The 15,906-nt window shown below is 37.2% G+C and overlaps 1 protein-coding gene across 1 annotated transcript; it reads right to left on the bottom strand.

Moving 5' to 3' along the window:
* Positions 1–3,635: 3,635 nt before the first annotated feature.
* LOC135587464 (ABC transporter C family member 13-like) lies at positions 3,636–14,046 on the bottom strand. The gene is made up of 11 exons (XM_065078935.1): positions 11,819–14,046; positions 11,416–11,736; positions 11,254–11,340; positions 9,986–10,669; positions 9,715–9,879; positions 8,867–9,161; positions 8,448–8,662; positions 5,643–5,948; positions 5,507–5,570; positions 4,672–4,911; positions 3,636–4,150 (listed from the first exon to the last, which is right to left on the bottom strand). The coding sequence occupies exons 1-11, from the start codon at positions 13,862–13,864 to the stop codon at positions 4,038–4,040; spliced, it is 4,536 nt and encodes a 1,511-aa protein (XP_064935007.1). The 5' UTR covers positions 13,865–14,046; the 3' UTR covers positions 3,636–4,037.
* Positions 14,047–15,906: the final 1,860 nt, after the last annotated feature.

Here is a 15,906-nt window from a genome sequence, read left to right as displayed (position 1 = left end):
AAAAAAAATCAAAGGTTTTTTTTTAGGTTCAAATTTATGGGTTTCGTCGATGATGTTAATGATAGGATTACGTGTAAAGGATCTCAGGGACGGATACGCTTGACTAATTCTACATGGACAATATGCTATTTATGGGCATGTTTGTAGTGGGTTGTGAGTTTCTCACGGGGATGGCAACAGGTGTAATTTGCAAGTACCTATTAAAATGAGTACATACTAAACAAGCAAATGCCATATACGGACGGGTTTGGAGCGGGTTTGCTACTCTCACTTTAATGATGGTCAAACAGGTCGTTGACATCAACATTCGGTCGTACTAAGGAATCTGAGAGGATCAAATTGGGATAAGACAATATCCGAGCATGGGTTAGCTTCATCTGAAACCTGCCAAACGATTAAAAATCAAAATCAAAAGAATGGAAGTACATATTTTCTTTCACGTGAAGCAAATTTTCAGTTTTATATTCCGATAGATTCTTCCGTCTTACTCTTCTGCCAAGAGACTGCATGAAGCAAGAGCAACACCTAAAAGCTGAGACTGTTTTACTGACATCAAAGCAGGAAAAAAAAAAGAGTAAAATCACCAAAAAAGGACAGCCCTGATTGATTATTAAGCATTCTAAAACTCAAAGAAAGAACAAGCTCTCATAATTAATTATTAAGCCAAGATTGAATTCGGCTAGGCCACATTTTTTAGGATTCTTACACCCTTGCAAATGTGGTCCGGACTTGTCATCGTAATTCCTAGTAATTTTACATCCCAGCTCAAATAGAATCATTTAAAGTCAATGGATGTTCTACTCTATAATCCTTCAAGAAGCGTTTACAAAAACACTATACAGTAAAGGAAAAGGCTTCGGAGCAATTAGGTATCCTACCATCACTGTCATTAGTTGAATAATTAATTACCAAGACTAGTATATTTTGTCTTACGAAACATACTTAATAAATATTTTCAATATGTACGAAGGCCGATAATAATGAACCAACTAATTCTATCTTGAATGTTGATAACAACTAAAATTTTTTATAATCCTTAATTATACTAGGAAATATCATTACTGTGTTGAGAAAAATCCTTCTCTTTATGTGCATAAATAGAGAACATCATATCAAACAAACACATATATCATTTTCGTTTAATTTCTAACACATATAACAAGATCTGTAATTATTGTTCTGAACTCGGGGTATTCCCGAGGGTAAAGCATATTCAGCGTGACTAAATATTATCAACATTAACTTATTTATAAGTCAAAATGCACTTTAAACTAAATGTACTAACCTCAATACATGGAGTAGCATCTCCTCTACCACACTGGTTAGAGTCTGTCAGCAACTGCAAAACCTGCAAAAAATAAAAAATAAAAAATAAAAAAGAAGGAAAGAAACATTTTGTGGGGTAAATCTACCACCCAAAACTCCACATGAAACACAGAACAACAAAGCAAGGCTTGCAAGATCAAAAAGCTACTCATACGGAACTAAGAAGAACTCGCTAGAGTGGGAGCTCAGTTGAAGCAAATAGTTCAAGAGATGTTGTCACTGTCCGTGCAAACTCTTCCTGCACTCTCCAACTTTTCTGTCTCCATGAACAACCACCAGCTCTTTCAACAGTAGTTGTTTGAGAGGACACCTAACTTACATGTGAACCTCAATTTGTCAATCATATCATCCCATACAAAGGCAGCATCACCCACACACCGTTGGATAAAAAAACTTATTTTAAGATTGAAAAGTGTTTTAGAATTTTTGAAGTCAATGTCCCTAAGGAATTCTAATACAAGCAAGAGTTTTCATGAAGGAAAAAAACTCCAAAAATTAGGATTTAATTCTTCTATAAATATCTCATGTATCCTTGGATTTTAGTAGGACTAGAACAAGATTTAAAGTGTCTCTTTATAGTTTCTATAAAAGGTATTCTCTATAGTTTAAAAATATATATATAAATTCTTCGATGTTTATATGAAAGAATTTGTAAAAAATTATGCTTGAGTAGGAATAATTCAAGGTCTTATAATTGATCTCACGTAGTGAAGAATTTAATTTTATCTGTAAATGTGAATGTAAGTAGGGACTTACCAAACCACGTTAATCTTAAATCAATTTTTTGATACATTCTTCATTATTGATCTTTGCGTGATTCATTTTTTGTTTTTAATTTTTTCCTCCCCCTCTCCAACACTTATTTAACATCAATATTAGAGTATTAAGATATTGATAGCATGAACAAGAAAATGTGATCTCTAAAAATTTTAACCTAAAAAATCTAAGATATATGCCTTAATAGGTTAATCATGTAATCAACAATGATTGATGAGAACAACTAGATTTGAACGGTTATGTGATCTCTAAGCTTCAATTACTAAGAGCTTCCATAAAAATCATCATGGAAAGACTGCCACTACAAAGTCATAACTTCTAGATTATGTAGAACATAAAATAATGATACAGATCAACAAATTTATTTGATTTTGTCCCAAAAAGAAGAATATCTTACAATGGAGAACCAACCGACACAAGAATGCACTTCATAGACACCCAGAAATATTGCACGACTGAGGCAATGCATTCCCAGATTGTAAGTGCTCAAGACCCAAACGAACGAAGAGAACTCCAAATTCAGACCAGAGCAATGATAAAGAAGAGAATAAGTCCGACCTCCATGAGAGTGATAAGAAGCTACCTTCCGATGTCCCTTACGGGCTGCTTTCCATCTTCAAGCCTTTGGACGACGACCGGCACGACGCCGTTGAAAGGAAGCTTGAGGTGATCCCCGTAGAGCAGCGTCGGACAGCGCCTGGAGCGCTAGGGGGAATTCAATTCTTCATAGCGCGAAGAAAGACGGTGAATAATTTGTACTTCCATATTTACCCTCAATCACCGAAGATTTACCATTCCACCACCGGTTGGTTCTATTGTTTGATCGAACAGAAGTGTCTGTTTAATCCATTAGAAGTGTCTGTTTAATACATATATATAAATATATATATATATGTATATATGTGTATATATATATGTATATATGTGTATATATATACACACACATATATACATATATATATATATATATATACATACATATATGTGTATGTATGTATATGCATATATATATATGAATATATCTATATCTATATCTATATATATATATATATATATATATATATATATATATATATATATATATATAATTTTTATTTTTTATATGATTAACCAACCACTAAAATTAACCAACCAAAAGTGCTGATCCAAAAACAGAGTCAATAAAGAATTCTTGACATTTTCTATCATTGCAAGCATATGAATGAGAAATGGAGAAATATATGTTTGGTTGCAGTGCACAGATACAATAGAATCCATAATTTCTTTTCTTAAATTTGTTTCTCAGAAGCAAAAATTTTCTCACACACATACTGGAATTAAGCAAAAATGTTCCTAAACATGCCTCATGCCTCAATTTAAAGGTTTGTAATCTTTCAGAAGCAATAGCACACCAAAATCCAGACAACCACAATATCACAATAATAGAGTTGAAGGCTGAATTGTCTTATGGAATACAATCCTTTCAGTGGATTAGTGGAGCATGTTCACTAAAGATGGCCTGTAAGCTTAAAAGTACAGCAGGCAACATCATCGGCCGAGAACAATTATTCCTTCATTTTGATTGTTCTCGATTTGATCGTACACAAAGGAGTTGACATTACAGATTCTAGCCTTATATGAAAGGAAAATGAGAAAATAGTCCAAACATGATTTCAAAAATGCCTTATTGTTCTACCTCAACAGAAAATTGTGGCTGATATTTTGATCTCCATTATTTTGCATTAACACATATTTATACAGGATGTATTCCAACTCTGAGTTCACAATTCGAGGAGATCTGTATCGGGGCTGCCGATATTATTCCACCATTTTCCTGTTGTGTTGGTTAGGAAACTACCTGTGATGTTCATCTACACTGATGCAGTGGAACAGGGTCACCAGTCAGAACATGCCACCTAGCCTTTTCCTACCTTTGGTCCACTGTTCATATGTACTCAAGCATCTTGCACACTGCTAGATCTTGTAGAGTACTCAGAAACCAGCCTAAGAAACATGGATGATTTGTCTTCCAACAACTGGTGTGGACTGTCAAACTCGGCAACTCTACCTGACAAGCATAAAAAATGTCAAAGAAAAATCAGTGATGTTGTATACATAGAAAAAATGTTGATAAAATAGATCATGACCTTCACAAAGTCAATTAGTCGCCTAGTTCTCGGTTATCAAATTTGAATATGGAAACTATTTACCACATGCAATGGGAGTCAATTTAATGGAAAATCTTTTAACTGTTACGTCATTAATGAGTAGTATGAAGGAGATGGCCGGTAGAACATATGTTATATGATAATTTAACATGAACTACATTTTTCTTCTTAACAACACACAACATCAACAAAATGACCACACGTGGACGGTTCAAAATGATGCAATAGTAGTTTCTAAGAGGACTCAACTATGAAAATAATGGCAATATATTTAAGAGAAATTTTAAGTAGTGGATGTATCTTTATTTTTTCCTTTTTTGTTGAAGAACCAATTAGAGAAAGAGAATCAGCCTCATATAACAACACAAGAAAATCAATTCTAAACTTTTCAATTGGCTCTTTGGGTTGACAAACAACTTACCGTCGCTAAGGACCAAAACCAGATCACTGTCAATAACAGTAGGGATACGGTGTGCAATGGTGCAGACTGTACAATCCTTAAATTCTCTTCGAATGATCTTCTGGATAAGGTTATCTGTAGCTGTGTCAACTGAGGCTGTTGCCTCATCAAGCACCAATATTCGTGCCTGCTTCAGCAATGCCCTGCCCAGTGAAACAAGTTGTCGCTGTCCAACACTCCAGTTGTCTCCATTCTCCAAAACTGAAGAGGTCAGAAGTGACAATTACAAATGAAAGTTAAGCAACAGGACGATGCTAGTATGCAAGGTAGCAAATGAGCTCTCTTTTCAGAAATGCAAATTTTGCACATTGCAGTAGCAAGAAACCCTGACAAAATTCCTAAAGAGATCGCCTTTCCTTGGACAATTTTAATCCAAAATTTGGACGCAAAGGAGCACATGTATTTTAAGAAAAAGCAGGGATATGATGAGTTCAAGATAATCTACACTAACAGAGACCTTTTCTTAAATCTACATATGTGTTACAGTCTATGACATTGTAAATTCACTGGGGTCAAGTACCATAAAGAAGCCTCACACATAAGAAAACCGATATGTGTTACAGTCTATGACATTGTAAATTCACTGGGGTCAAGTACCATAAAGAAGCCTCACACATAAGAAAACCGATAAAATTTTTACATTTAAGAAGAAATACCATAATAGAGTATATTAAAAACATGCTAAGCAGCAATCTTTCATCTCCATCTGAGCTGACAAATCAGAATTTTTTGCAACTGTAGATCTAAAAGTAGAACAAAAAGCAACAGTCTTTTGCCACATCAACAGGCAACATACCTGGAGCATCAAGCTTTTGGGGCTTATGGCGGATCACCTCTCCAAGTTGACACTTTTCAAGTGCCTGAGGAAGGAAACTACTTTTACAACAACGTAAAAAATGATGCAGAATTAAAGGTTTCTTCATTAATATTACCTGCCAGATTTCATGATCAGAATGCTCTTCGAGAGGATCAAGATTACCCCTTATTGTACCCTCAAACAAAGTGGGATCTTGAGGAATGATGCTAAGCCGAGAACGAAGGTCATGGAGACCAATGGTAGAAATGTCTATGTTGTCAATGATAATTTTCCCTTCTGCAGGTTCAATTAAACGGAACAGTGCCTGTATAAGAGTGGATTTACCGCTCCCAGTGCGCCCAACAATGCCAACCTTTTTCCCACCAGGAAATGTGCAGGTTACACCATGTAGGACCAGAGGTAATGTGTCTTTATAACGGACCTTTGTTGTAACAAAAAGAAAACTAAAGTCAATTGCTGCCTTATCTGCTAATGAAAATCACTGTATATTTAATATGTTAAGCATGAGGAAAAAGGATGTGCTGGACTTCAACATCTTTGACCAAAGGATGTGCAGGACTTCAGAAATCTTTTGATAAACAATAGAGTATAAAAATATAGATAAAGTATGAGTATGACAAATTTTCACTAATCAACAAGTATCTTCCAGAAGAAATATTGTGTAACTATGAATATTTTGGCAAGAAATAAAAGTTACTGAAAGAATGTTAACAGGGAAAATGTATGATCTTTGTTGTTTTGTGTATCATCTACATTAAGTATAAAAATTATTTCAGCTGGCAAGTCAGCTTGGATCTATGGCTTAACTGTAACCAGCAAGTTCAAGGGGGATAATCCGATTGCAAGATCTTCAAAATGCATCGATGACACTAAATATGATGCATCATCCCCATGTGTGTTTCTTCTTCTTTCATAAACCAGCAACAATTACATATTCACAAGCAACAAATTCCCGATTGAACATATGCCAGTGATGATAAAATTCTTTCAAACTTGGCCATTACCTCTAAATAATGCCTATTTTCCTTAAATAATCCACTAAAAGATGCTTTATAAAACAAACTTGAATAATTTGAGATCCTTATCAAGTTTTAAGCTGTTGCACTTCAAATCTATCACAATATCTTGGCAACAAACATCGGCCGATAACTACAAAGAGTATATTAAATAAAAATGATTCATGCTCTACTGAAGATAACCTCCAATGAAGATGACAACAAAGGGAATCAAAAGATATGATAGAAGGGGAAAAGGAGTGAATATAATAGTGACAAAGTAGATCATTAAGTTACCATGACAAACTTGCTTTAAATATAGCAAACAACAGAAACAGAACAAGATCCAAAAGGACAAAAATTATACAATATTACAAATCAAATAGCCCTATTATGGTCTGCAGTTTGTACATGTGTTATTGCATAAGATCGTATTGCAGTATAAGTTTGAGTGCACCTTTTGAAGTACAGCACTATGAGAAAGTTTGTACAGCAAATTCGTCGATTTAATATTGGATGACTGGTTGCATTTCCCTACCTAAGAAATTCCAACAGACAACCAAGTGACCTACATTACCATATCTAATTGTAATTCTTCTCAAACCTTAGACGTAAAGAATAGCAGAAATTCATCAATTATCATTTTGTCGAAACACTTATTAATCACTGTCAGATAATTGTGTTTATCATAAGGGCCTCCACCGTCAACGTCAAATTCAGCCAAGTGGAAGTTAAGGCAGAACAAAGGGCCGTCAAACCATTCCTATGCTTGGTGTGGTTGAACAATAGGTCAGGTATGGAGCTTGGATAGCTAGAAGAAGAGCCCATGATGCTATATCAACAACTTTGTTACACATGGATGCCTATGTATGCGCTCGTTCTACCTTGTATAGGAGTCTGACCAGGCTTGGTCAATATTTGACTAGCCAACCAGAACGACTCCTACTTGTATAAGATTGGGACTATACTGATCCAACTTGATTGTCCTGTTTTGGGGGATTCCAGTTCAGTTTAAAGTCACTGAGAACTCTCAATCACAAAGACAGAGGGGAAAATCAGGGGATACAAACTCTCAATCAAAAGAGAGGGCAGTCAGCCAAGATCACCCAATAAACAAAGGAGCTGGCTAGTCCTTACATAGGGTGTCTTTTGTTATGGATGACAAATTATGCCCATAACACACTAGATGATGATCAGCATAGGAGTGTTTCAGTGGTCGAATGTATATGCAACTAGTCTATGATTTCTTGAATCCTAACTAGCGTATACAAGTCTGTAATTCAGATTGTCTATATATATACAGCATAGTTATAACCCCTTGGGCAAGTCTTGGACCTTATTCCAACAATACATCTCCACTATTCCTTTCCAATGTCTCCTCTATAATTTATCCCTCTTTCTCTCACACTCACTTATAATTGGAGGTCACTATCTTCCAAGTAAGGTGGCATTTAATACAAGGTGGCAATCCAATTACATATATTGATCGTAAATAAGGAAAAGAGAAACTGTTGAAAGAAGAAGAAAATTTTAGTTAAAGTTATCAAAAGACTAGCTATTTCTCCACAAAAAAGATTCTGCATTTCTTATGTGTAGCAATTGTACATGATAATGATATATAAAATTTCTTACAGACAAATACCTCATCATACCCTATACACTCTCCTAGTTAGAAGTGACCAAGAAAAAGATAATTATTATAAAAAAAAGAACTTGAGGTGGATTACTATGCGCAGAACTAAAACAACAATGTGGAAATCCACATTGGAAGTCTAGTTATTATTCATAATAAATGTTCTAGGAACAGATTATGACTGACAAGGTAACACTTGTAGAAGGTCTAAACAACAATATTAACTAAGAATGAGTCTCCTAAGTCCTAATAATGTTTAATGCAACAATCAAAATGAACCTTGAATCCGCACCTTAAGATCAACCAGTTCAATTTTTCCAGTCTCTGGCCACCAAGAAGTAGGGCGACAATCCTCAACAACAGCTGGTGCTTCACTTGGGATTTGGCAATACTGATGTATGCGCTCAATAGAAATAATTTTATTCTCAAGCTTACAAAAGCTCAATATCCACCGTGATAAACGAGCATTTAGATTTAAGCCATATGTTACAGCTAGACCCGCCATACCTACAACATCAAAACAAGCTTCATGTAAATAAAACTTTTCACTGAGGAGCGTAAGAAGATATTAAAGGTCATCCCTCCTTAAATATACTGATTTATGAATGGAAAAGAAATTAGCACAAAAAAATGTGGAAATCATCAGGATTGGACATGTATAAAGAATAATTACAAGTTATCAAAACGCTTAGAAAATCAATAGAGGCATACTAGGATCAATAGAACCGTGTGGGAAGCTAACAAGGAGAGCCATGCAGACAGCAAATGCAAAAGTCGAGAGCAATTCCATCCGCAAGCAAAGCCATTCAATTGCGGCAATACTGCAGAAGAATGGACGGGTAAAGCAATCAAGCAGGTATAGGTTCCTCTTCATAAAACGTTTCTCTTGACGGAAACCTCTAATAGTAGCAGCTCCAGAAATTGATTCCCCAAATAGATGGATTACTGGGGATTTTTGTATACTGACAATCCGGACTAGTTCCCTCGATGAAGCCATGTAATATTTCTGCACAAAAACAAGTGAGATTTCAAAGTCATGTAAAATTATTAGTATCTAAAAAATCATTAAAACCTCCTATTCTTCTTTCCAATTTCTCAAGCATCGGCATTCAATTTAGCCATAATAGAAGGTTTTCCAGAAGCAAGCAGGTACAAACAAACATTCTCACCAAGCAACAAGCAAGATAAGAAGATTGTTCTCTTTTCCCAAGCTTGAGTTATTTAGTGCCTCAAAAACCATACGGGATGACACCATGAATTACACAATCACACCATTTCCTGCAACTTTTTCCTAAGCACTTCTTAACTTCACAAAAATTCTATAATTGCAAGAGAACTGATTATATCATAGTGAGTTCAAGAATTTCATTATGGCCAACAACCATCCAAACTAAGTAACTAAAGAATACACTACGTTCCTCTCCTAACCTCTCAAAAATGAAAATATATGATCCAATCATGGTAACAAACATAAGATATGGGGATAATTATTGCTTCATTTTCTCAGACAATTGCCAATGATGTTGTAAGATGATAAACCTTATCGCTGTAATCAATACCTGCATCCATAAGCAAGCCATCGCCATGGGGAGAAACAGAAGCAAAACTTGCCATGTAACTTTGGTCATTACACCAACTATACCAAGAAGTTGTATTGTTGTTGAAGCAAAACCACCGAGTCTGAAAGGTATATCAAGATCCACAACACTTTGATCCACAGAAACCTGATGACTCGTAATTCAAGATAATAAGCAGTATTGAAAAAATATATCATACCATATGATAAAACCAGTTCAATATTAACCAAGAACACCAAAGTTGATTGCTTACTCGATTCAGTATCCGCCCAGCTGGAGTAGAATCAAAAAATGACATTGGTGCTCGAAAGACAGTTCTAAGCATTCTTAGAAACAACTTTTGTGCAGCTGCTAGGCCAAAAGTAGCTACAAGAACAGCTCTGATAAAAACAAACAGTGAACTCCCAAAAGCAAGGGTCATATAAACAACTAAGAGAACAATGCTACTTGTCTTCGGGCTGTCACCTCTAGTTTGAGGATTTGCCCATGCCATCCACCAGTTGCTGGCTATTTGGAGCACCTGAAATGTAATCTGAGCAAGTATAATCAATGGTATTAATGTTCCCTTATATGCTGCAGCCATATATGATAAGTACACTTTCAAGCTAACTCTTCCTCTCTCACGCTCCTCTTCTTGAGCCAGCTGTTTCTTCCTTGTTCGTTTCACTTTCTTTTTCTCTTTTATTGCTTTTTCTTCAGATGGTGGTTCATTTTCTGGTGTTTCACTTTTCATTTTATCTGTGCTGCTTGGACTTGATGTTAACCTTTTACCAAATACAGGAGGAGCACCAGAATGAATAGTTATGCTAGAATCTTCCAAAATATCCATTGTTTCAATTGCTTCATGGTGAGCTGAAACTAATGCATTGAAGTCGGTTCCAGCTTGCAAAAGATCTTCATATTTTCCAGCCTGTATAATATGGCCATCTTTCAGGACCTGCAGCAATTAATGAGAAAGCTGAGTAAAGATTACTGTGATAAAAAAATTATATATAGACCTATATAACTTCTAGAACGCTATCCGTTTTCGGCTTGGGTTTAAGGTAAAAAAAACGTTCAAACAAACTACAGCAGCAGTAACATTTTCAGCATAGAGTTTTTCTTGCTAATATGAATAATTCCTCGTCAGGTATGGCAGACACATCTTAACCTTTATACAAGAAATAGGGTAAAATAAAACAACATAACCAGTTGTTCTTGACAACATACCTAGCTGAGAAATTTGGGAGGAAGAAAAATAATTGATGCCAGGATGTAAGCACTGAGAATTGTCTGGAAGCAAATTGGCAATAATGTCAAGATTTGGCTGTTGATTGCAATCAGGACAAATGGGAGGTCTTGACGATTGATGATAAGCAGGAGAAGAAGGTCAAGAACAGATGGGATATTATAAATCTATTCAACACATAGATGCCAAAATGTACGTGAATTTGTTAAAAAATAAATACGGACATTTTTGCCATAGTATTCATCCAAATATTAAAACATTAGTTATTATAACACATCTAAAGCTTGCTGTACCAGTATTTTGTCGGCAGCTGGTAGAAACTCAACTTGATGAGTGACATAGATTACAGTCTTTCCAGCTAATGCCGTTAGTATGTATTCCTGCAGAAAAACACAAGAGCTGTGAAAGTCAGGTTGAAAGATGGGACAGGACAAGGGAGAGCTGTGTATCCTAACCTTAAATAGTTCGCTTCCTGTGTGAGCATCAAGTGCACTGAAAGGATCATCAAGCAAATAAATATCAGCATCTTGATAAAGTGCCCTAGCAAGCTGCACCCTTTGTTTCTGGCCACCACTCAGGTTAATACCTCTATCACCAATGATGGTTTGATCTCCATGCAATAACAATTCCAAATCTTTCTTCAGACAACAAGCATGAAGAACACTTTTGTACCTTGGCTTATCCATTGGGCTACCAAACAGAATGTTCTCCTCTATATTTCCAGACTGAATCCAAGCTGACTGAGGGACATAAGCCGCAGACCCACTTATACTAACCTGGAAAATAAGATAAAGATTGAACTTGAGAATATAAAACAGAGTTACATGACAGAGAATTGATTGTAGGAGTATTACTTACTTCCCCAGAAGTTTTTGGTATTTCGCCCAGTATGCAAGATAGAAAACTAGATTTACCAGAGCCAACTATACCACAGACTGCTACACGCATGCCTCTTTCAACTTTAAGCTGTATCCCAGAGAGTGTAGGTATTGCAGAGGAAGGGTCCCAGCAAAATTCTCCATCATTAATTTCAATAGAATTGCCCGTAAGGCCCCGAGGAACAACAATGGTGGCATCTTCTTGTAGCTCTTCCTCCTGTAAGAAACCAGATATCCGGTCCAGAGAAACCTTTGTCTGAGCAATCATGGATATCAAGTCTGGAAAATTCCTAAGAGGCTCTTGAAGAATCCTGAAAGTGGCTAAAGCTGAAAGCACACCACCAGCTGTAAGCTGACCACCCAGCAATATAGAAGTAGCAAAGGTTGCAACTGACACAAATATCGGAGATCCCCAGAAAATAAAGGTTATAACAGACTGTGCATATAGAGCTCTCTGAAGCCACTTGAACTCGACATTTCTCATCTCCTCTAATATCAAGCGGTACCGATCTTCCCAAGCCTGCAGCTTCAAAATTCTCATGTTCCTCAAACATTCAGAGGTCTTCCTCATTCTTTCATCCTTGGCAGACATTAAATTATCCTGATACTCCTCTTGCACCTTGGCCAGCGGAATTGTGACAATGATGGAGATAATGGTAGCTACCAGTGTTGCAATTGTTGCAATGCCCACATTTTTATACAAGATTGCCAAAGCAAGTACTATTTGTAGTGGAAGCATCCATATATCATGGAGATACCATGAATAATCACCGACTCTCTGCACGTCGACTGCCATGTAGTTTACTATCTCACCACTTGTATGACTTTGTCGAGCTGTACTTGATAGCCTAAGCCCTTTTCTGTACACCATTGCTGTTAAGGCTGATTTAACATGCATGCCCAATATGTCTACTCCTAAATACCATTGCCGAGTAGAAAGCGTCTCTATCAACTTAGCAGTGAAAAATATTGAGGCCAAAATGTAACCCTCATGAGGAAATGCTATGTTGCCACTCAAGTAATCAACAAAATAACTAATCAAATATGGACCCACATAAGAAACTAAGGTGTTCAACCCGGCAAAGACTGCATTCAAAGCAGCTTCTTTCCAAAATGACCGGCAAATAGCCATTGCCAGTGATGGCTGATTCTCAGGGTCCTCAGCTTTCAACCTCTCCCAATTTAAATTCAGTATCTTGTAACAAGTCTTCGAACGATCTTTTGTGGCTAGCAAAGGTATGTCCCGCAGCTCTAAGGGCCTTTTTGCACCCACTGACAAGAGCGGATCAAGCCACGACAAAGTTGCAAGGCTAAACAGACCTGCCTCGCTGTAGGGGGTGACTCTAAGACATCCATCTTCGTCTTCTCCAGCAAGCAATGGTTCCCTGAGGTCTCCATGTTCCCTATAAAGTTCTATAGATGTGATACCTCGAACTGAGGCAAGGAAAAGGAAAGCAAGGGCAGGCAACGCAGCATAATTTGAAAGCGTATGTGAATTTAGGCTGATCGACTTGGTTATCAATCCCTTGGTATCAAGGTAGCCAATGTAGAGAGAGAAGATGAATGAAATAAACCACCATACCCTAATCAAGCATGGAAATTTAACCAATGCCTTCAATTTACAATGAAATACCGATAAGCCCAAGACAAGCCACGCGGATGCTTGCACGGAAGGCAGGTAAAGAAGCGTAAAATCTCTGGATTCGACCTCTCCTGTAACCAAGTTCACGGTTTCATACCCCAAGACCACCGCTTGAAGGAAGAAAACAAAGAAGCAGCAGAAAGTTGTGACCTTGAACCAATAACCGACTTCTACAAGCCGATCGCAACCAGGATCGCGGCGAACGGGGAGAGGGCTCCGGCCATCATCCTTGAGAGCCGGAACCCGGCGGATGGCGCAGGCGAAAACTCGCCGTGCGGAGGCAAAGAACAGGAAGAAGAGAAGCAACGATGCATGGGTGGCGGCCGCGACCCGTTCGGGAAAAGGGAGGTCGCCGAACGAGCTGATGATGGAAAAGGAAACCATAGCCCTGCCAAGGGTCGGATATCGATGAGAGATCTCGAATGGTAGCGGGCCGAGGCGAAGATTTCCGCTACGAGCATTTCACCATCAAGGGTATGAATAGGATTAAAAGCGAGGAGGAGAACTAACAAACGGCAACAGGCTGCAGAGCGATTGATGTCTGTTCTATAGCAGCTGATGACACACTGCACATGGAAACAAAAGCGCCTTCCTGATCATCTACCTAATAAAAATAAAAGGAAATTTTTCGCAAAGAGACAAGCCAAAACCAGAGGAAAATTCTCGAGAGAAACAAAAAATCCAATCTTTACCGACCTTGTCTGTGGGGCTCCCTCCCTCGTTCCACCTCCTCCCTTCTTTCTCTTCCCCGTCCGATGATTCCAAAGCTGGGATTTTGAGAGGTGTGAGTGACCGATAGAGGGGTAGGGAGGCAGAGCAGGGGAATGGGTTGTGGTTATACGCTCTAAAATCCAAAGCCTTCTCCTCCCTCCGTCTCCTCTCTCTACTGCTCTCTCTCCCACAGCAAGCTGATGGGATGATGTTGCGAGCCTATTCCGGAGATGAAGAGCAGGGGAAGAGGGTGCTTGGTGTTACTGACTTTGCCGAGGGGGTTGCGTCGGATCAAGTGGCGATTGCTTTGTCTACGGCTGATGATGCCACAGTTCCAGGATTTACTCTTATATAGGAGGGTGGAGAAGGGATCAGTGTGGATGTGTGGTTTTGCATGCAAATAAAGTAGGATTAGGATATAAGGATATTACAATAGGATATTTGCCAGGAATAATATAAGATGTTTTATCCTATAATTATATAAATGTATTTATATGTAGTATTTTATGGATTTATTACTAATTTTAGTTCACTATTTTCTGATAATGTAATTCTATATTTGTCAACTTATACATGATTCTGAATTATCTCTTGAAAGAATAAATTTATCATTATATAGATTGTAAAAGAATAATTTATCAATATTAGTTTTAATTTTGAAGTATGAGATGACTTTCATAGAAATTTTATTTTTTTAATTTTTTAAATTATATCTTATTTTTACCTTTTTGATGCTGTTATTTTTCTATAATTTCTCTCTACACCTTTCCTCCTTTTTCATCTAATCGTTTTGATTCCATCGTGATTTTTTTTTTTTCCTTCATCATATTTGAAGATGAAATCACGAACAATGATACGATTAAAACGATGGACATTAAAGGTGAATTAAAAAAGGAAGATGATCATAATAAAATAAAAAAGTATTTATAATATTATAAAAAAAAACTAAATAAATAATTTAAATTAGGGAACATCATTCAGAAAAATCTAAAAGAAAATTTTAAGGAGAGTTCTCGTACAGACTTATCCAATCAGCTTAATGATATTTTTATCAAGAAATAGTGCTTATTATGGAAGTAAGCTCTTAAAGAATTTAGGAAGACAAGCGAACAACCTCTTCCATTGTGACGATAGCCTTATGTACCGATAATAGGTGGATTAGTTCATTCAGATAAAGTTTCAGGAAGATGATTAATGCTTTAAGTAATGGTTTAGGCCCCTAACTAACAAAAGGGAGGAGAAAACCATTTTGCCTACATTAAATGTGAGCCACACCACCTTCCTTTTATGAGCTTAAACCTTCGAAAAAAGATAAGGACTGAGGTGTCATTTGACTGAAGGTACATTGTGATTGCTGCAAGCATCGCTCTTTATGCGTCAGACCGGCTTCTCGATATAGGATGACACGATACGTGATAAGCTCCACTGAAGTGACATCGACGACGGGGAGGTCGAGTATGGGCTCATTCTTTGTCTCATTGGCTTTAAGTTGATGAGATGATGGTGGCGGTGACTCATGCTGCAAAACATGGAGCGTGACTGTGAGAGCATGTTGTGCTTCCGCACCAGTTTAAGATGATGCAATCCGTTTACCTGACAATATGTTAAGCACGGTGTAAAGGATGGAAAGGATTCGATGGGTTGGTTGGACCAGAGAGCGCCTTTTACTGTGGATTGGGTCTAATTATTTTGGATTATCGCTTTCTGGTGACTCC

Source organism: Musa acuminata, chromosome BXJ1-8, assembly GCF_036884655.1.
Source record: "Musa acuminata AAA Group cultivar baxijiao chromosome BXJ1-8, Cavendish_Baxijiao_AAA, whole genome shotgun sequence".
NCBI classification, from domain to species: domain Eukaryota; kingdom Viridiplantae; phylum Streptophyta; class Magnoliopsida; order Zingiberales; family Musaceae; genus Musa; species Musa acuminata.
This window is presented reverse-complemented; position numbering and strand designations above follow the sequence as displayed.

What these genes read in the sequence shown, in the direction of transcription:
- LOC135587464 (XM_065078935.1), bottom strand. Translation starts at nt 13,864, where the DNA reads ATGGTTTCCTTTTCCATCATCAGCTCGTTCGGCGACCTCCCTTTTCCC. An exon ending in CAGCTGCCGACAAAATACTG is followed by an intron (nt 10,670 to 11,253) that starts GTACAGCAAGCT and finishes TAATTGCTGCAG; the next exon opens with GTCCTGAAAGATGGCCATAT. An exon ending in TGGCTTGCTTATGGATGCAG is followed by an intron (nt 9,162 to 9,714) that starts GTATTGATTACA and finishes GTTTTTGTGCAG; the next exon opens with AAATATTACATGGCTTCATC.